Source organism: Notechis scutatus, chromosome 11 (genome assembly GCF_049901735.1).
Source record: "Notechis scutatus isolate UNSWTSFEM ecotype Mainland chromosome 11, rNotScu1.2, whole genome shotgun sequence".
NCBI lineage: Eukaryota > Metazoa > Chordata > Lepidosauria > Squamata > Elapidae > Notechis > Notechis scutatus.
Window position 1 is genome coordinate 17,317,938 of NC_142019.1, and position 20,956 is coordinate 17,338,893.

General features: G+C 41.2%; 1 protein-coding gene across 2 annotated transcripts in view; it reads right to left on the reverse strand.

The window, feature by feature from the left end:
- DENND4A (DENN domain containing 4A) overlaps nucleotides 1-20,956 on the reverse strand; it is an 86,952-nt gene that overhangs the window by 54,605 nt on the left and 11,391 nt on the right. For both annotated transcript variants that reach the window (XM_026673110.2, XM_087972927.1), the window contains 6 exons: nucleotides 19,786-20,115; nucleotides 15,060-15,309; nucleotides 12,024-12,093; nucleotides 5,285-5,454; nucleotides 3,245-3,471; nucleotides 615-681 (listed from right to left, as the gene is read on the reverse strand). In XM_026673110.2, coding sequence (XP_026528895.2) covers nucleotides 615-681; nucleotides 3,245-3,471; nucleotides 5,285-5,454; nucleotides 12,024-12,093; nucleotides 15,060-15,309; nucleotides 19,786-20,093 — 1,092 coding nt within the window. In that variant the 5' untranslated portion in view covers nucleotides 20,094-20,115. The remainder of the gene's footprint in view (nucleotides 1-614; nucleotides 682-3,244; nucleotides 3,472-5,284; nucleotides 5,455-12,023; nucleotides 12,094-15,059; nucleotides 15,310-19,785; nucleotides 20,116-20,956) is intronic.

Here is a 20,956-nt window from a genome sequence, read left to right on the forward strand (position 1 = left end):
AAAGATGCAAGCTGAATGTTTTAAAAACTGCCAGATATCTTTTTGCAATCTACCTCCCACATCACATTCATTGCAGCTTTTAAACTTTACTACAGAATTGAGTTTCATAAAGGGAAAACTTCCACCGATCAGACTGAATTGTGAAATGATTTAAAATAGCAAAAAAAAAGGTATATATTTTTGGGTAGGGCCAAGAAAGTTTGAAAATAGAATTTGAGTTCAATATCAAATGTGTCTGGGGTTTGTTTTTCATAAAGTGATCCAGAAATATTTATCAGGGGACAGATTTAACATGCCAAATTTCTAGAAAATGAGATTTTTAAAAATTAGTATCTGATACTCTAGCTTTGTTTTATAATGATAACATTTAGAAAAAGTCAATCATTTTCGTTTACCAACTGCTCCCCGGCCTAGATATATTTAAAAAGTAGATAAGCTGACAAATAAGCAGCCTTGTAACATAAAAAGTGTGACTTGTACACATTTTTTGATGACTTCCAGCACTGAGTAGCAAATTTGCAGTTCCAAGCCTGTAACATTTTTATAATTCCTTTAGCGGAACCTATTGATCTGAATAATGTATGAACAAAATGGAATAAATGTAGTTCACTTACCTGAACTAAAATCCTTGGTCTTTGTGGAGATGGAAAAGGAACCTTGTGCATAAAATGGGAAATATGCCTAAAGAGGGAATAATCACTTTGTCTTAAGAAAAATAAATAAATCAGCATTTGTCTATAGAACACCTGCTAGGCTTTTAAGATATCACATTCAATACAATAATAGAATATTTAGAATTTTAGATAATAATGAATATATAAAGAGATTTTTTTTTCTTTCTTATTTAATATCACATTTATAAAATGTCTTTAGGATAGATTTGGTATGATTATATGATTTGTTATAAAATAAATTAAGTAAATTATAGTTATCTCGTAAAGTATGAATGAACAAAATCATAGTCAAATGATTGTTTGATAGTGATACAAGGGTATATAATTTTTGATTGATAATATGAGTTAATATGTAATGTAACTCTAATTGAGACTACGAAATGAATGCACAAAAACTGGTAAACCAACCGACACACTGTTTGTATATTTATGAAAGAAAGCTGGATGTTTTTATGTTTTGTTTGTTTGTTTGTTTTTAAAAACTAATAAAATTGTTTTTTTAAAAAAAAGATATCACATTCAACTAGCTAAGAGAATATTCTTCAAACTCTTGGTTTATTGCTTGCAAAAAGGTGCCGGTTTATAACTTGCAAAGATTAAACCCATTTGAAACTAAGCAGAGATTTATTTATTTAGGCTTAGATTCAGACAGAAAGCTAAACTCTGGCCAGTTTAGTAAGGTCTCAGCTGCAGGCAGAGCAGAGGAGACAAACTGGGGAACAAACATCCCCAGTGTGCTTTTGATGAGTCATAAACAGTAATCTGAAGAATTTTTGGTCTAACACTTTGCACAAACACATTATAGTACGATCGATCGTGTGAAAAGAAAAACAGGAGGACTCGGCTATGGCCAGTATGCATTCCGTCAATATTTGCAGCTGAAAAACACACACGAGATCCTGCTTCTAGATGTTGGCTTTTTATAACAGCAGTTAAATAAAAAATGGACAGATTAGACCTGTGCTTGGCCCCAAACTCTAAAAGGCAATAGCAAAAAAGCCAAATATTTCCTTTCCTATCCCTGACAGAGAGGTCATCGTATCATTGTTGAGCCCTGTCTCCCCACCGCTACCCGGGGAAGCTATTCCTGGAGCAGGGATAGAGCAGTCAAACTCTATTTCATTGAGGGCCGCATCAGGGGGATGTTTGCCCTGGGGGGACCCAGGGGGACATGGCCAGCTCGACATCACCATGATGGGGGCACCTGTGGTGGCCAAGTGCTAAGGCAGGACTTCCCTCAGACTCTCCCTCACTCTCTTTTTAATCTATCTTCCTTCCTTCCTTCCTTCCTTCCTTCCTTCCTTCCTTCCTTCCTTCCTTCCTTCCTTCCTTCCTTCCTTCCTTCCTTCCTTCCCTTCCCTTCCCTTCCCTTCCCTTCCCTTCCCTTCCCTTCCCTTCCCTTCCTTCTCTTTGTCTTTCCTCTTTCCCTTTCTCCTTTCCTGTACCTTCTTGCGTACTCAAATGCAAAAAGAAGGGCAAACGCTTCTCCTTCTATTTTGTTTTTAGTTGTTTTGCTAGCCCTCTGCCAACAAAAAAATGGAGCCTGCGGTGCCTGCGACAACCTCCTGCAGCCCTCTGCCAAAAAAAATGGAGCTTGGGAGGGCCATGCGTAGCCCCCTGGGCCCTGTTTTCGGCCTCAACAGCCTCCTGCAGGCCTCTGCCAGCGAAAACGGTGCTCAGGAGGGCTGCACATTATCGAGTTTGCATTGCTGCAGACCAGGAAATTAAAAAAAAAAAAGAATTATCAAATTTGAGGGGGCGGGACAGGATTTGGGGCGACCCCAGGCAGGCTTGCACCTGTTATACCAAGGGCGTAGGCTGGCTCCTATGTCCTTTCCATTGAAACCAGGGGTGGGATTCAATTTTTTTAACGACCGGTTCTGTGGGCGTGGCTTGGTTGGTGGGCGTGGCTTGCTGGTTATGTGACTGGGTGGGCGTGGCCAACTCGACATCACTCACATCAAGGGGCGCTTCTCCCCACCTGGCCTCTCATGACAGTGGGGATGCTGTAATGGTCGTAAGTGTGAAAAATGGTCATAAGTCACTTTTTTCAGTGCCATTGTAACTTTGAATGGTCACCAGTTTTAGACAAAACTCAAAAAGGGTATGTAAACTCACGTTTGAATGTCAATCTTTCTAGCTAGCCAAGAAGCCTTGCTGAATGTCACTCATGTTAGTTTCTTGTCATTAAAAGCTTCTTGGCAGCTTTGCTTCATTATTCAATTATTTCTTCAAAATGTTAACTCCAACAGGGGAGTATTTCCTCCCAACAGCAGTGTAAAAAGCTTAAAACAACCCTTCCCCTTTAAGAAAGTACCAACAAAAGAAAAAAAAAACCTCCTTCAGAGACAATAAGTCTAGGCTGTCTGCCAAGAATGTAAGAAGGGTGGAAAAAAACAAAAGGAGATTTCTTCCAACAACCGGTTCTCCAAACTGCTTAGAAAGTTAACAACCAGTACCAGCGAATAGGTGTGAACTGGTAGAATCCCACCCCTGATTGAAACGATCCAAGTTATGTATTACAGTGACCGTTAATGATGTGTGGGACACAAAACACCCCTCCAACTTACTTCTCAATAGGAAGGACGTGTGGACCAGATATTGAATAGCGGTAAAGAAAAGTGAGAAATTTCTTGAACGCATCGAAGAACGGCCAGTGGGACAGCAGGCAGATGCACTTGTTAGTCTGAACAGTTTTGGAGCTAGGTATGGCCATGAAGCCCAGCTGAGACTTCTGTTTTTCTGTCAGGTTTTCCTCAGAGTATGTTTCATAGAACTGAATAGCAGCGCCGTAGACCTGTAAGTGACAATACATTTAATTGAAGTGACATGGACATTCTGCATCTGCCAAGTATTTCCTTCAGGCCTAAGATATTCAAATATATCTGCCATGGACGACACTCAAATAGAAGGCACAGCTGCTGTAAACATGGCAAATGTGCTTTTAGGAACCCGGAAAAATAAGGACTTGATTAAAGCTCTAGCCAAGTTCTGCTTGCACACATGTCGCGTCATAGCAAGCAGGCTTTTCAAAGAGCAATTGTAACCAAAGGATGGATCCAAATGAGTCTCTCCTTTCTTCCTTTTTCCAAGATTTTCCAGTGCCCTTCCATCAAAAATTAATCTGGAAGAAATTGTGGGGAAAGGGAGGAAATAGGACCTCCTCATTTCCAGGAAGAAAAGAAACAGACAGAGTGGAACCTGGGGTGGTGAATGCTCCTGTTCGCGACCATATCGAGCGGCGAACAAAAAATCCACCCAATTTTTGAATTGGGTCACGATTCAAAAATCGGGTGGCCAACAAAATCGGTGCGGGAAGATTCCCTTTCCGTTGTAATTGTAAATGTAGTAACACGGTCATTAAGTGAATCTGGCTTCCGCCTTAACTTTGCTTGTCAGAAGGTTGCAAAAGGGGATCATAGGACCCCCGGGAGACACTGCATCCGTCATAAATATGAGTCAGTTGCCAAGACTGATTCATGTGACTGCTGCATCTCTCTTAAGTGTAAAAAAATATGGTTGTAAGTCACTTTTTTCAATGCCATTGTAACTTTGAACGGTCACTAAACAGATGGTTTTAAGTCGAGGACTGCCTGCATTTGTAGGAGAGAAAAAGGAAGATAGATATGCTGAATGTAGCAAAGAGACAAGGGGCTGGGGTGGGAGAATGAATGGCTGCATAACAAAGGCATAAGTGAACCAATGGTCACTTTAGAAAAAGCTTCCAGCCTTCCAGCTCTTTTAACTAACTGATCAAACTCAGAAAAAGCAAAATAACAAACACCAAAGTGGTTTTGCAGAAAAAAAAACTGCAGGCTGTAGGAACCGTTTGCGCTTCAGTTTGAGATGGAGACAACACAGACTCATCCCCAACAGCCTGCACCTGCCTTCAACAGGGACACAGGGCAGAAAACATCCCGCAAAAAGCACAACTCCACAACCACAGTCCTTTCAGCCGTTCCAAGAAGGCTCCACACCCATTTGCACCACTCAGGTGACCGCGAGGACACAGACAAACCTCCAAGTGGCCTCAAGGACTCTCAAAAAGAATGCAGATGACCAGCAGTCTGCAAGGAGTATATAAATCCTTCCCTTCTTCACCCTCCAGTCAGAGCTGAAGAAGCTTCTTGGGGGAGAAGCAAAACATCTTCAAAGAAGAAACAAGGAAGTCCAGTTGCCTCCTGAAAAAGCACCTTTGGGACAACCATCACCTGGATGACTGAGAATCTCTACAGATTTTTAGCTATACAATTTGGGATGAACACCCTTGGAATGGTGTAAGAGTAGGAATGGATTTCCAGAGGGAAAAATTGCAGACTACAGGAACCAGGAGCATCACTCAGGTGACCCTGAGGACACAGATTAACCTCTCCAAGTGGCCTCAATGACGCCCTAAAAGGATGCAAATGATGAGCTATCTACAAGGAGTATATCAATCCTTCCCTTCCCCACCCTCCAGTCCGAGCTGAAGAAGCTTCTTGGATGAGAAGGCAAAACGTCCTCAAAGAAAAGCAAAGAAAGTCCAGTTGCACCTTTGGGACAACCAGGACCTGGAGGACTGAGAATCCCCATAAACACTGAAATGACAGTTGAGGATAAATGGATCGTACCTTTTCAGCGGAGGCTCCGGTGAGGACAAACGTAGAAAATACTGGGAGGGGATATTTGCTGTTGGAAGGCCAGCATTCAATGGTTGCCCCCATTGGCAAACAAAAGAGAGGGACCGACTCTGGTAGGGGAAATGAATCGTAGTCTTTTTCTGGATATCTGCATATGAGACCTAGAGGAAGCAATTTTCCGTGTCACTTGAAGTCTATGTACATCAGAAAAAAAACAAACTAAAATATATATGAACGCTAATCATCATCTTCATTTAACGACCCCCATAATCCCTCGAGGGGTGGAGCCTGGGCAACTGAATGGAGTGAGCAGAGCGTTTTAATGGCCAGATATCCTCCCTGTCACCCATGAGGAGTTTTGTTCGGCAGATACATTCTAAGTGTGCCCAGAGAGAGAGAGAAATATCTGCCTCTACCTAGGATTGAACTCACAGCCTCCTGACTGTGAGGCAAGAGCCACCATACCACTCCATATATGAACTCTAATGCACATAGAAATAAACAGTTTTCAATTTATCTACTTCTCTGTACGTTAAGTGTGGTGAAAGGATCTGCCGGTGACATCGTCGTTGCCCGGGGATGCCCAGTTGGGGGCTCCTTTTGCGTCCCTGCAAAGTTGCCCGCCAAAAGTGGTACACATTGATCTACTCTCCGTCGCCCGCTTTCGAACCGCTGGGTCGGCGGAAGCTGGAGCATGTGATGGGAGCTCACCCCGTCCCAGAAGAAGAACGGGTCTCGAATGCAAGGCTGATGATCGTCAGCCCAGCATTCTAACCTCGTGAGCCACCGCGCTTCTTCTACCCCTCTGAAGAAAATAGTCATCGTTTTAATTCATTCTGATTCAAAATTAAGACCCAACGAATAAATCAGAGGCCAATTTGAATATTTGGGTGAATTTGTCTATCATTTTATTTTCTTTTGTTTATTCGTTTTTCTATAGCTGCCCATCTCAATCCAACTGACTCTAGATAAATTTGATTAGTTTTAATACTGGTTGTTATCTTCTGTGAAAGAGTTCATTGTTGTGCAATCTCAAAACACTTTGTTGCTTTGTGATTCAGTGTGTTGTGCAAAATCAGGTGGCAGAATGGATTAATACAGTGACCTTAAAATTAACCAAGCTTCCTCTGTGCAAACACAGCCAAAAAATAATACCGTACCCGTTCCACGTACAAGCTATAGTTTAAGCCTGCTTCTTCCCGACCACTATTGAGAATGAAATCCATGAAAAACTCAATAGGTAAGCTCAACTCCAACAGGCAATCTAACTCAACATTATCATGCCAGGAATATCCGTTTGTGTTTAAAATATTTTAAATCAAATACTGTGAAGACGTTTGAAAATTCCTTCACTTAGATTAGAACAAATGAGGAAAATTCAACATCCGATGTGGCTCAGTTTCCCATTTCCAATGGCTTATTTATTCACTACAGGTAGTCCTCGACTTACGATCACAATGGAGCCCAAAATTTATATTGTTAAGCGGGACATTTGCTAAGTGAGTGTTGCCCCATTTTACAACCTTAACCATACTTGTTAAGTGAACCACTGTAGTTGTTAAGTCAGTAACACACTTGTGAAGTGGCTTCCCCATTGACTACTTGTCAGAAGGTCGCAAAAACTGTTCCCATGTCACTGCAACTGTCATAAATATGACCCAGTTGCCAAAGTGTCCAAATTTTGATCACATGACCATGGAGATGGTACAACGGTCGTAAGTGTGAAAAAATGGTCATAGGTTGCTTTTTTTCCCCAGTGCCTTTGTAACTTTGAACAGTCATTAAACGAACTGTTGTAAGTGGAAGATTGCCTGTATTTATAGTTCTCAAGGCAGCCTTTTATATTATGTAATCTTCAGCAACAGAACAGATCTTTAGCCAAACTCACCACGCAAAAGAAATGTGCTGTATTTATCTTATTACACACATATGCATGCTATCTGATTCACTGGCACAACATGCCATTAGGAGCATCCTTGGAAAACGACACTCTAGCATTTGTCTTAACACTTCCTGTGTTGGGGGTGGTCCTAAGGCATTCTGACCCAGTCTTAAATATCTGAGCAAAGATGATGCCTCCCCTAAGCTGTACACTGGACATTTATAGTTTAATAATGCCATTTCTATCTACTATGCCTCATCCTGCCCACTGAATCACCAGTAAATGAGTCTGTTCCAGCTTCTGCATGACATCACTTTCAGATGTATGGAGGCAGCCATCACGTCTCCCCTTTGGCTTTTCTGATCTAGACTGTGATATGCTCAAATCTGTCACCTATCCTTCGTGTGGGTTTCCAAGAACTCGTTTTTCTGACCGGCTGCATCATCTCGGCTGCATTTCGGTTCCGAGAGGTTCTTCTAAAGGTGAAGACCAGAACCAGAGAATCATGAGCCATGGTAGTGCAGTGATCAGAATGCAGGATTACAGGCTGGCTCTGCCCACTGCCAGCAGTTCGATCCTGACCCGCTCAAGGTTGACTCAGCCTTCCATCCTTCCGAGGTTGGTAAAATGAAGGGCCAGATTGTTGAGGGCCAGAAGCAAACTCTGTAAACCACTTAGAGAGTGTAAAGCACTGTAAAGTGGTATATAAGTCTAAGTGCAATTGCTATCCTTCCTTCCTTCCCTTTCTTCTGTGGTGACACAGTGGTTAGAATGCAGGATTTTAGGCTGATTCTGCCCACTGCCAAGAGTTCGATCCTGACCCACTCAAGGTTGACTCAGCCTTCCATCCTTCCAAGTAAAATGGTAAAATGAAGGCCCAGATTGTTGGGGCCAGAAGCAAACTCTGTAAACTGCTTAGTGTAAAGCACTGTAAAGTGGTATATAAGTCTAAGTGCAATTGCTATCCTTCCTTCCTTCCTTCCTTCCTTCCTTCCTTCCTTCCTTCCTTCCTTCCTTCCTTCCTTCCTTCCTTCCTGACACAGTGGTTAGAATGCAGTACTGCAGGCTAATTCTGCCAACTGCCAGCAGTTTGATTCTCACTGGCTCAAGGTTGACTCAGCCTTCCATCCTTCCGAGGTTGGTAAAATGAAGGCCCAGATTGTTGGGGGGCAAGAGGCTGATATACTGTACACTGCTTGGATAGAAATGGCTGGCAAGTTCACAGGCACTTGCATGAGTAGCGTGCTAGCATGCGCATGCGTGCTCCATTTAAGTGAGAGTGGCAGGCAGATGTGCAAATGGAGCTGCATGCGCACTTGCCGGCTGCTTGTGCAGAACCTCTCCCCGCAGTCAGAAACATTGGGGACCTCTGCTATAAAGTACTATGGAACAATACAGAGGCCTAAGTGCTAGTGCCATCATCCAATTGGAACTATTATTTCTCATGAACTGGAGATATAATGCTTCATGGTTCTTTCTCATTAACTGGAGATTATGCTGGCATCTGCATCACACTGCTGGCTTATATTCAGTGTAATTATCCAGGACTCCTAAACTGTGTTTTTTGTTTTGTTCTTTACATGTCAAGACAAATATCCTTCTGGCAAGCTGAGTTTCTTCCGTCCCTTTGATGTCCTCTGATTTATTTATTCCCTTTGCTTCGGAATCTGTTTAGCCTACATTCATGGCATTCAAGGGTCTTTAAAAAAAACACCACCAACTCTTTCAAAAGAGGAATAATTTTTTTTAAAAAAATATCATGGACATCACAACTGGGATCGGGGTAGATGTCATGTTCGCTTATCTCTTTAGAGGCTGATCTTTGAATAATTCATTCTGGAACTGTGCAGTTTCCTGCAGGCTTTCAAATCCTTGCTTATGTTATATTAATTGAGCCCGGTTTCCTTCGTGGAACCAAACAGATATAAAGGGTTAGTTTATTTGAATTATTCACTGATGAATTGACCAATAAATGCAGGAGTAACTTCTTTAGTTGCTAGTAATACATTCAAAGAGAAAAAGAGTCTAAAATAATTTGTTTTTACTCAAAATGTTGTTGAATTTGGTGATTCAGGGTTTGGTGATTTAAGGGTTTTATATTTGGGTGTCTGTGTACTCATTTCATGGCTGCCACTCAATCTCCATTGTTTTGACTAGGATTATTTTTCACACTGCTATCATTATTCTCTTAATAACAAATGTGGGTGGTAAAATGTGTATCTATTTGGCAACCAAACAGGGCCACCCAGCTGTAAGACTGTGGCTTATGCAGCTATCAGATTACCAGAAATTCAAAATAAAAGGGGGAAAATACTATTAAAATAGTCTAACAAAAAATTGTGTATATTTATGTATGGAGGGAATCTTTCTGAATCTGTCAGGACATTCAGCTCTGCAAGACAGGCATGTTCAAAGTTTTTTGCTGGCTTTACTTCTAAGGAAGACTCTCCCCAGAAATCTTGCCATTAGAAGATTAGACCTGGCATATAATTAGATCAGAAGTCTCCAAACTTGTCAGTTTTTAGACTTGTGGACTCCAACTCCCAGAATTCCTTAGCCAGCAGAGCTTGAAGACATGAAGTCCACAAGACTTAAAAGCTGACAAATTTGGAAATCCCTGGATTAGATTAAGGTTAGGCCTTGCATGACCAAGATCCCTTCCAACCCTATCATTCTACGTTCTGTGTCTTTTTCAATGCTATTCTCTTTTTTAAAAAAACAACGTATCTTTTAAAATATATTTCGGCTTTCTTCTTACTGCAGTTGACTGCTCAAATAGTTGAAAGGTGGGCTATCAATGAAATAAATCAAAATAGCAATTAAATAAAATCCCTGAAAAATGAGATCAATGGAATTTTGGATGCTGCCCCGTCTCCAAATGCCTGTAATTGTGTCACGTAAATCAGTTTTCCATTTGTAGTTCTTGGAGGAGCTGCAGTTGCATTATATCATTATCCAAAACATTTTGAGAAGCCAGTTGACAAATTCTATGTCCCAACTTTCAGGTAGCAATTTTAAAATCCTGGTTGTTATCAGATAATACGGCGACTTTTACGATGCTCCTAACTTTTCCCATGAGTTCAACTCTACTATTCCAACTGGGCTACTTCCAGGAGCGCAGTGAGGAAATTCAGTTTGACATTTTGTTCTGTGAATTACATACTATACTTAAATCTCTGAAGTATTTCAACAGACTTGTCCAGGCAGGCTCTGTAGGAAAAAAAAAAAACCCGGGCTATTTCTGTACTTGGCTGTTTGTACTTGTATGCCTCCAGAGTTTCACAATTACCGGTAAGTTTTCTTCTGTTTTCTTTTCAAACTCAAGAACAGCAACGAAGACACTTAGCGCTGAAATATCACTACTAGAATTCCCTTATACGTATGCCGGGAGAAGAGTGGCTGTTTGGGACTGCCCTAAACCCAACCACAAAGTAGTGACGTGACACTTGGAATACTCCGTACAATTCCGATCACCACAATACAAAAAAGATTCTGAGACCCTAGAAAGACTGCCGAGAAGAGCAACAAAGAGGGGTCTGGACGCTGAAGCATACGATGAGCAATTGGGGAATTAGGTAGATCCAATCTAATGAAGACAAGGGTTGACTTGACAGCACTCTTCAAATATTTGAGGGCCTCTCACAGAGAAGAAGGGTCAGTCTATTCTCTAAAGCGCCTGAGGGCAGGGCAAGAAGCAATGGGTGGAAGATCATTAAAGAGAGATCCAACTTAGAACTAAGGAGGAATTTCCTGACAAGAACAATAAATCAGTGGAAGGCTTTCACCAGAAGTTGTGGGTGCTCCATCACTGGAGCGTCAGCGTTCCAGCAACCCTCCATTCCAACCAATAACTCCAAGACAGGCATCTCTCAAAGGTTCCTTTATTGGGATAGTAACTGGCACATCTGTGGAATCCCAAATCTGAAAGTTTTCGGGCTTCCTTGCTCCCAAAAAACCAACTACAAATCCATCCCCCCTAGCCATCATCCCATCACAGGGTCCAATCACCATCCGTCCTAAAGTAAGATTCCCATTTCATTATGCGCAACACTCTGTGACCGTGAACCAGCAAAAGGATTTTATTTTGTCTAACTAGATATACTCAAATGAATTCCCCCCCTCCCACTTTCTCAGGCTCAACTGTGGCAGCGTGGGAGCATCGGATCTCAATATGGCTTCCGAAGCTGACATGGAGGTTTTTAAATGACCAGAATGATATAAGGGGTGTCTCCTGCTTGACCGGGTGGGGTTGGACCAGATATATTCTATATTCTAAATAGCTTCTACTGCTTCCAGGGCAGTAACTATATCAAATACTACTGTATAGTGCAATATTAATGCAATATCAGGGGTTTTCAATTCGAATGTGAGGATTGTGTGTTTGTGTTTATTTTCATAGTCCTAATAGATGGTATTTAATTTCGTTGTACGAGGTGCAATAATGATAAAGTAAATTAAACTAAACTAAATATGTTAAAATTAACAGAACAGAATAACAGAGTGGGAAGGGGCCTTTGAGGTCTTATAGTCCAACCCCCTGTTGGAGGAGACCTTAGATCATTCCAGGAAAGTGGCTGACCAGATTCTTCTTAAAAGCTTCCAGTGATGGCAGCACTCACAACTTCTGAAGGCAAGCCATGCCACTGGTTAATTGCTCTCACCATTAAGAAATTTCTCCTTATTTCTAGGTTGCTTCTCCCCTTGATTAGTTTCCATCCATTGCTTCTTTTTCCTGCCTTCAGGTGCTTTGGAGAAGAAGTTGATCTCCTAGGTTGACATGTAATCCGTAAAGCCATAACATGTAATCCCAGACCCAGAAACGTTTTTGAAATGAATTGACATGCTTACCTGCTTTGTACGATATGGTGTTTGTTTTTGCCACAGATTTCTTATAACACAAGTAGGCTGATAATCCCCACTATGGAAACATAACATGGGAAAGGGCAGGTTAGCCTTCTAGGCCATGGAGAAACAAAATATTGGATCATAAAGTGTTCAACAAACTTGATAACTCAAGCTATGTTCCATTAAATGCCGCTTCTTTAAACCAACTTTTCTGATTACAAATGGAAAGTGCTCAACAATCATATGAAATAGTTTATTTTTTCATATAAGTAAAAGATAGCAACACTTTTTTCTCCCCCTTCTTTTTATTGGATTCATGCTTGGGGCCATGCCTTTTGGGGCAATGCTTAGTTCTCCTAACTTGCAATTACTCACTCTAGGACTTCTTTTAGCAAAAATGTTACGCAATTCAATGATTTCTGTGCAGGACTAACTTATTTCTGCTGCTAGCAACATGTCCATGCAAACAAAACATTTACGGTATCCCACTAAACGTTGCCACACATCTAAATTCCAGAAGTAAAGGGAAAAGGGCTGCCAACGGAAGCATTTTGGACAGAGACATTTTGGGAGGCAAAAGGCATGTTTTCATGTACTATGTGCATGATAAAATGTACATTTGACTTAGCACTCGGAGCTAAAGTATAAACTAGCTAAGGGCATCGAGAACAGGCAAAGGACAAAATGTCCATTAACTGCAAAGACAGGAAGATAACTTTGGTGGATATGAATTTTTACAACATCCAAGCATGTAAAAATAATCACAAAGAGGTATCTTCATAATCAACCACTTACACTCAACACATCTTATCTGAGCTTTCCCAGTTCTAACATCTCACAAACTGATACCACTGTTTTTTTTTTAAGAGCTGCTTTCTAAGTTAGCCTTTCTCAGCATGGCGCTTTCGACAAACTGTTTGAAAGAGATAGGCTACACGACTAGCTTCTTTTCTGTCACCTAAAACAGCCTACAGGTAGTCCTTGACAATTGACAATTGAGCCCAAAATTTCCATTGCTAAGTAAAACACATTTGTTAAGTGAGTTTTGGACCATTTTGCAACCTTTCTTGCACAGTTGTTAATTTTTTGTATTTCGAAATGCAGACTCCTAGCCATTCTTATAACAGAACAGCATGATATGCTTTGAAATAATAGAAACCACTGCCAAAATATGATATACTGTACAAGATAAAGGCTGGAAATCTATGATATTGTTGTAAGGTTTAGTAGCAAGGGCAATCTGGAATCTGGAGAATACACTAAAATAAAATAGGCTTTGAAGATCAACTTGCTAGTGAATCTCAATATGGACCTCAGGACCAGCAATAAAAAATATATATGAAAAGTTCAAATAACACTACAATTTGCAAGATATAAATATGGGCAGGAGGACCTATAATCACACTTTGCATTACTTCTTCTACAATTATCCATTCAACAGAAACATTTATTACATGGGAAGCTATGTCTGCTTATTTTTTTGTAAATTTTAAAATGAAGAAGGCTGCTGTTTTACTCTGTCACTATAATTTGTTCCAATCGTTGTGATTGAAACACTATGCAAGCTCTTAGTAATTAGAAATAAATTTTAAAACTCAAATGTGCTGATCATGCTTCTCTTTCAGCTGTCAAAATGCACATGGTTTTGCCTTTTTTCTAAGAAATGACCTAAAACCACATTTTATCATTTAAAAGCAGCCCTAAAGAATAGGGAGATAAGGAAATCCTTCAGTTTAACACATAGGAAGACTAGCAACACTATGAAAATGTTTATTTGTAAAAATAAACTATTAGCTTCAATTTTTTTTTACATTTGAAGAAGTCCTTTTGACGCAACTGACTGTTAAAACAGGAGGTTTTCATTTTCTATAAGCCAGAATATCGGAAAATAGGTAACATCTGAAAGAGTAGTTTAATAATTTATGCCTTTAAACCAGAGAATCATTTCAGAACCATTATGTGAATCGTTAATACAAAGAAGGTAATGAAAACCTTCAGTCCCATTGCTTGAAGTTAGCAATGGGTAATTGCTGGACTCTGATTTAAAAAATAATATTTGCACTTGAAATATTAGCCATTAAAGGCAATATTCATGAAAAAAAAATCTCTCGGTATCAGATGCTAAATGCAAACAGGGAGAAATCCGTGCGAATTCCCTGAGATATAGCAGGATATGTCAGTGCTTCTTAACCTGGGTAAGTTTAAGAGGGGTGGACTTCAACTCCTATAATTCCCTAGTCAGGACCCCCATGGCTGTCTGGAGAATTCTGGGAATTGAAGTCTTAAATTTGCCCAGGTTGAAAAATACTGCTTTATGGCATTCAAGCAGTGCTAAGAACAGACAGCATTGTAACACAACCAAGGAACCAAGAGTAGAACAATAGTTGCTCGCTCATGAAGACCAGCATGGGAAAACGTAGCTAGAAACCCTATAATAATTCAGAATATTAAAAGATGCATTAACAGACCCTCATTTATGCTATACCTTATGACAAGTGTTATAAATTTAAAGACTTTCATGGCTTGGGACCAGGTTATCTGAGGAACTGTCTCTTGCCGGTCACATCTACCTGACCCATCAGAACGAGGAGGCAGGGAATGTTGCTGGTCCCATCCCTGAGGGAGAAACACCTGGTGGGACCCAGAAGAAGGGCCTTTTCCGTGGTGGCCCCCTCTCTCTGGAACCTCATCCCCCCCAGAGATTAGAATGGCCCCCACTCTAGCACTCTTCCGGAAGGCACTGAAGATCTGCTTCTGCCAGCGGGTCTGGGGAACCCAGAGCGGGATGGAGCCCATTAAGTGGATTGTGTGATCTGCTGTCACTGGGAAGCAGGTGCGGGGTGATTTTACTATATTAATTTATTTGATTTTATGAGTTTTATTGTTTTAAATTGTGGTTTTATATGTTGTAAGCCGCCTTGAGTCGCCATGGCAAATAGGTGGCAACACAAATCAAATCAAATGAATGAATGAATGAATCAATCAATCAATATCCAACGAGGGGGGGAAAAATAACTCCAAATCCAGAAATCACCTTACCATACTATTGTTCAGGTTCTTGTCAACTTTACAGAAAGTGTGTGGCGGGGTTTCCCCCTTGCTTGGGATAATGATGCAGATGTCTGTGACCGCCAAGGTGTTCTGGGTCATGTTCTCCGAAGCTCTTCGGTACGTGATGTACACTTTCTGGGAGGAGGCACCGCTGCTGATGTTTGCAGGGCGGCCAGACGGAGTGGTCTGGATGATTTCGCATCCCTGTTTCAACCTCTCTTTCCCGTCGTATAAAACCCTAGACGGGAGACAAATGAAAAGCAAATACTTCAGTGCTGCCATGGGCACGGAGCAAATTCAGCCCCAAAATAACAGCATGATCCCAGATCTTCCCTACAATAGGGGTGTCAAACTCGATGTCCCAACCAAACCTGGTGTGTGTGTGTGTGTGTGTGTGTGTGTGTGTGTGTTTCGCAACCCTAAGTTCTAGACCTGCAATAAATTTGTTTTCTTTTTGTGTTGTGCAGGTAGCCTTCAAAAAGTGAGGGAAGCTGAATGTCAACTAAAAAATACTTCTTTGGTCTTTTTAGTTGCCAGCAGAAAGGGAGTGGGGGGGGAAGCAGTGCATTCCTTAAATGCTTCAGATAATCGCTTTGGCAACCGAAGCCCCTGAGGCGCAAGATAATATATTACTGGAGAGCATGATTGATGACTCTTGGCTATGGATGTGTCTCATCGCAGATTATACATCCAGGGGGTGAGGAGAAGACCAGGGTCAAGGGAGAAACGAATGATGTGTCAGAGTCGGCTGCAACCGGGAAACACCGACATGTCAACTCCTAATAAATCAATCTTTTTCACTCTTGAGAGATGTGGCTAGAGACTTATGATTTGAATGAGGGTGCATGTCAGAGTCCTGACACTCAATTTCATTGAGGGTCGCATCAAGGTTGTGTCTGACCTCGGAGGGGTGGGGTGATCCCATGACTCCGTGATGCTGCGACCGTTGTAAAGACTGAGTGCCTGAACTTTGATCGCGTGACTGTGGGGATGGTCAGAAGTGCGAGAAGCGATCGTGAGGTTTTTTTTTCCAGTTCCATTGCATCCTTCAAATGGTCTCTAAACAAAAGTTGTAAGTGGAGGACTACCTGTACACCACTTCAGTTAGAATCTGTAACATACTCAAAATCAAATGCTGTATATAGGGACTTTTGCAAATAAATAAATGTTCTAGTCAATTCTAGTTTTGCCATCCAGTTTTGTATCTAAAGGCCCATTGGATTTATAACTGACACATTACTATTATCACCTGACGAAGGAAAAACCAAAAGAACAGGATCACACTAAATGCAGACTCTTACACCATAATCTCCTCACTGTGGCCCACGAGAGGCCAAAGGAAAGTCCATAAACAGGGCACTCAACCTTCCTCTTATGTTTCTCAGCTACAAGTACAGGTAAATAGTGGGAAACTTGCTGACCGCAAACCAAGAGGAATATATTAGCTGCTGATGGCTTTGTCTTTGGTGTTGTCAAATCTCCAAATTGATGGCCATCCTTATATCTTGAGTGTCAACTCAAAAATATTTCTCTGGTCTTTTAGAGTTGCCAGCAGAAAGGGAGTGGGGGAAGTAGTGCATTCCTTAAATGCTTTCATAGATAATTTCAAGGCGACTGAAGCTTCTGGCACACAAGATTATTGCTTGGAGAGCATGATTGATGACTCTTGGCTATGGATGTGTCCCATTGGAGAATATACATCCAGGGGGGTGAGTACACCCAGATAGCACCCGCATGTTCACTCCTAATAAATCTTCTTTAAACTCTTGAGAGATGCGGCTAGAGAATCATGATTTAAATGGGGGTGGATGCCGGAGCCCTGACAGCGAGCTACATATCTGTGTGACAAAGTACTTTTGCTTATCCCAATTTCCCTACTAATGGGTGTTCTGGGATGACCACAGATTCCAATACGTTTGAGAAAGGAAGAAGCTCTTCTCCTTGTTACTGAATCTTTTTGACAGCCATTTTATGCCTCTGGTATCTTTTAGGATATGTGGTATTTGAATTACACCTAATATTCTAAATAATCATCTGCACCATCAAGTCAATTAGGACATTATTAATATTGACAGTTCCATTTTTTATGCCTTTCTCAACAACCTGAGGGAGAGAATTTACTTTTTTTTTCATAGCAATCAAATCCTGAGTCAGTTTTTCCACGGAGTTAATTCATCATCATGTCAAGCCAGTCGATTCTTGCTCAGATCTTTTGCTTTTTTATGTTAGACTTTTTTCCCCCCCGTAATGTGCATTATTTTGAAAAGGTGAAGATTTTCCCTGTCCAGTTGTGTCCAACTCTAGAGACAGTGGTCCTTTCCATTTCTTAGCCAAGGGAGCCAGGGTTGTCCAAAGACACGTCCATGGTCATGAGGCCAGCATGACTATACACCAAGGTGCATGGAGCGTTGTTACCTTCTCACCAGTGGTGGGATTCAAAAATTTTTACTACAGGTTTTGTGGGCGTGGCTTGGTGGGCGTGGCAGGGGAAGGATACTGCAAAATCTCCATTCCCTCCCCACTCATGGGGGAAGATTATGCAAAATCCCATTACCTCCACACCCCACTAACCTGCTTCCCAGCTCCGTTCTCCTGTGCAGGGCAACCAAAGGAGACCCAGCTGATCAGCTGGGACTCAGGAGGCAGAGAATAGATGGGGGTGGGGCCAGTCAGAGGTGGCATTTGCCAGTTCTCCGAACTACTCAAAATTTCCCCTACCGGTTCTCCAGAACTGGTCAGAACCTGGTGAATACCACCTCTGCTCCTCACCAAAGTACCTATTTATCTACTCACATTTGCATGCTTTCAAATTGCTAGGTGGGCAGGTGTCAACTTTGCTCATCCAAACTGTGCAATCTTCATCTGAGACCCTACTCCAGGTACCCCAGACAAAATCTGTGGAAGGCCCTCCCCACCTGACACCTACATTATGATCATTCCACCATCGTGGTAAAAATGTAATTTTCTCAGGTTTCGTCGTGATAGACTGTGATTTTGCTGCCTGTTTTGTAATCAATTTATTATCTCTTATTGCAGCTGCTGGACATTTTATGTCCCATAATGCTGCTTTTTTTTGTTGGTTTCGGTTGGTTTATTTTATACCTAGGTTTTACACACAGGCAATGAAATTATGATAACTGGTCAGTTTAAAAATGCAACAGATGAACAGATCAATAGATGTCCCATCATTTGTCTGAAATAGCTGTGTCTTATTTTAAAATCAAGCATCCCTCCATAGTGGCTTTAAGTCAGCTACCACTGAAATAGAAAAATCATTATATTGTATTTTTTTTTTCTGTGCTTCTCCACATGTGCGTTTTTCCCTGGGAACTTTGATCCTTCAACAGGTTCTCTGTCAGTCCGACCCACCTCACAGTTGTCTTTGTTGTAAAAATAATAAATGGTAGGATGTAAACAGGTAAGTGAAATAATGTTCTCCTTTTAGCTCATCCTCCCCTCCCCATTTAAAAACGAGGACTATGAAAGTAGGGCATCTCTCCTCAAGTGTTTCATGCAGCTACCTCCTTCAAAAGTAGCAAGTACCAGAACTTGAGGGGCGGTCACAGAAAAGAGAGGGTCGATCTTGTTAGGAATATAAGTCACCTAAGAGGTATTTGGGTTAGAAATATATAAACCAGGATAAAAAATTTAAAACTGTAACTTTAAGAAAATGCAAAACTGTAATCAGGTGTGGTTTCTCAAACGGCCATAAGATGGAGCCAGAAACCTGGTTTGTTTTAGTCTTAGTCTCAGAAGAGAGTGTGTCTGAGTGAGTATCTCTGTTTCCTTCTGTTGGAAAGTATTGCCGTTGCTCCATTTCTTCTAATTGACTGATATTACTGGATTTAATGTAAGTCTGATACTGAACTGTTTTTGACACTGGAATTTGATATTTGGATTATCCCTGGATGAAAACTGACTGATTTTACCTGTGAATGACTTTTGGATTGCTTATTTTGGACTTTGCTTAAACCTTTCTGGAAGTAAAAACCTACATTTACTGTACAGTGTATCTGTGTACTGTGTGTGTATTATTCAAACACTCCTCTCAAATACGACTCCCTGTATGCGTTCATTCTCTTAACGGGGAATTATCTCAACAGATCTCTTCTCCAAAGCACCTGAAGGCAGGACAAGAAGCCATGGATGGAAGCTCATCATGAAGAGATCCAACCTGCAACTAAGGAGAAATGTCCTGAACCACGAGAATGATTCATCAATGGAGCCGCTTGCCTCCTGGGTTTGTAGGTGCTCCATCACTGGATGTTTTTTTTAAAAGAAAAATTGGGCAGCTGTTTGTTTGGGATGGTATATAAGATCTCCTGCCTTCGATAGGGGGGTTGGAGCAGAAGGCCTCCAAATTCCCTTCCAACCTGATGATTCTATGATTCCATGTAAAGGCCCAGAGTGACTGTTTCAAAGGCTTTCTCTGGATGCTTCATTTCAATAGGGATCTCATGAGAAGTGAGCATGGATGCACACCCAAATGTGGGAAAGCCATCAACATGGCCGCATTTATCCTCTTGACGGATGCAGCTGCTTTAAAGCTCCAAAGGCAGGTGTTTCAATCACCCGACATACGTTATGAAAGGTTGATTTCAAACCCTTTGCCCAACCTATTCAAAATATCTTCAATTTCATTCCCTACGGATGCTCCTTCAATTCCCACCAGGTTTCCCCAGAACAATAAACTAGTAGAGTAAATCTAACTTACCCCAGATCTGTAAGTGGGGGTTTGTCCCTTCCCCTCCTGTAGCACATATATATTTGGGGTCCCATGAGGCTGCCATTGTTGAGATCAGCAGAGAGTCCTGACGGAGTGACGTCAATGCATTGGTATCCAGGAGGGACCTCTTCCCCAAGAGATTTAATTATCACCGCCACATCTGTGATTGGTTCTTTGGGCTTTGCAAGCTGATGGCAAGCATCGTTGAAGTGAATTTCCTCTTCAAGTGGTTTGGAAATATCGGTTAATCCCGCCACCACAAAATAGTCAGCAACCCGAGATCCTCTGTCTTCCATTTTCCATTCCAGAAAGTTCTATCTGGTGAAGGATTAAAAACAAAACAAAAAAAATAACACAGTCAACTTGACCATATGGAACTATCCACCCACTTCGATGGCGCAGTGGTTAGAGCGCAGTACTGCAGGCTACTTCTGCTGACTGCCAACTGACTGCAATTTGGCAGTTCAAAACTCACCAGGCTCAAGGTTGACTCAGCCTTCCCTCCTTCCCAGATGGGTAAAATGAGGACCCAGATTGTTGGGGGGCAAGAGGCTGACTCTGCAAACTGTTTAGAGAGGGCTGTCAAAGCACTATAAAGCAGTATATAAGTGCTATTGCTATCCCTTAAAACCAGCAACTTTCAAGAACTATTACATTTTAGGGAAATGACTTGGTCATGTTCAGTTTTCGGTTTAACATTTTTATTGAGTTATAAAATATTATAAGATACAAAATACAAAAGTAAATAAGAAAAAGAAGAGGGGGGAGAAGTGAGGAAGGATAAAAGAAAAAGAAGCATTGACTTCTGACTCTCTCTGTTGCAGTAAAATAAGGCACTAACATAAAATCACAACTTTTTGCCTTTTCATAATAATATGAACAAGCCATTTCTATAAAGGTCTATCTGTCTAATCTGTAAAACCCAAAATCAAGTTTTCATTCTTTTCCACTTTAAGCACGAAGTCCATGCGGAAAGAAAAGTACTTATATTCTTTTCTTTAATCAAAGCCAGCCACATTCAGTTTTATGTAGAAAAGATTTCTCCTCCCACCCCCTCATAATGGAATGGAAATACACTTAAGATTTCAGGGTTTGGTTATACACCCAGATTCCAGCTTCATTACAGTATACAAAGCTCAGATATGTCCATTTATCAACA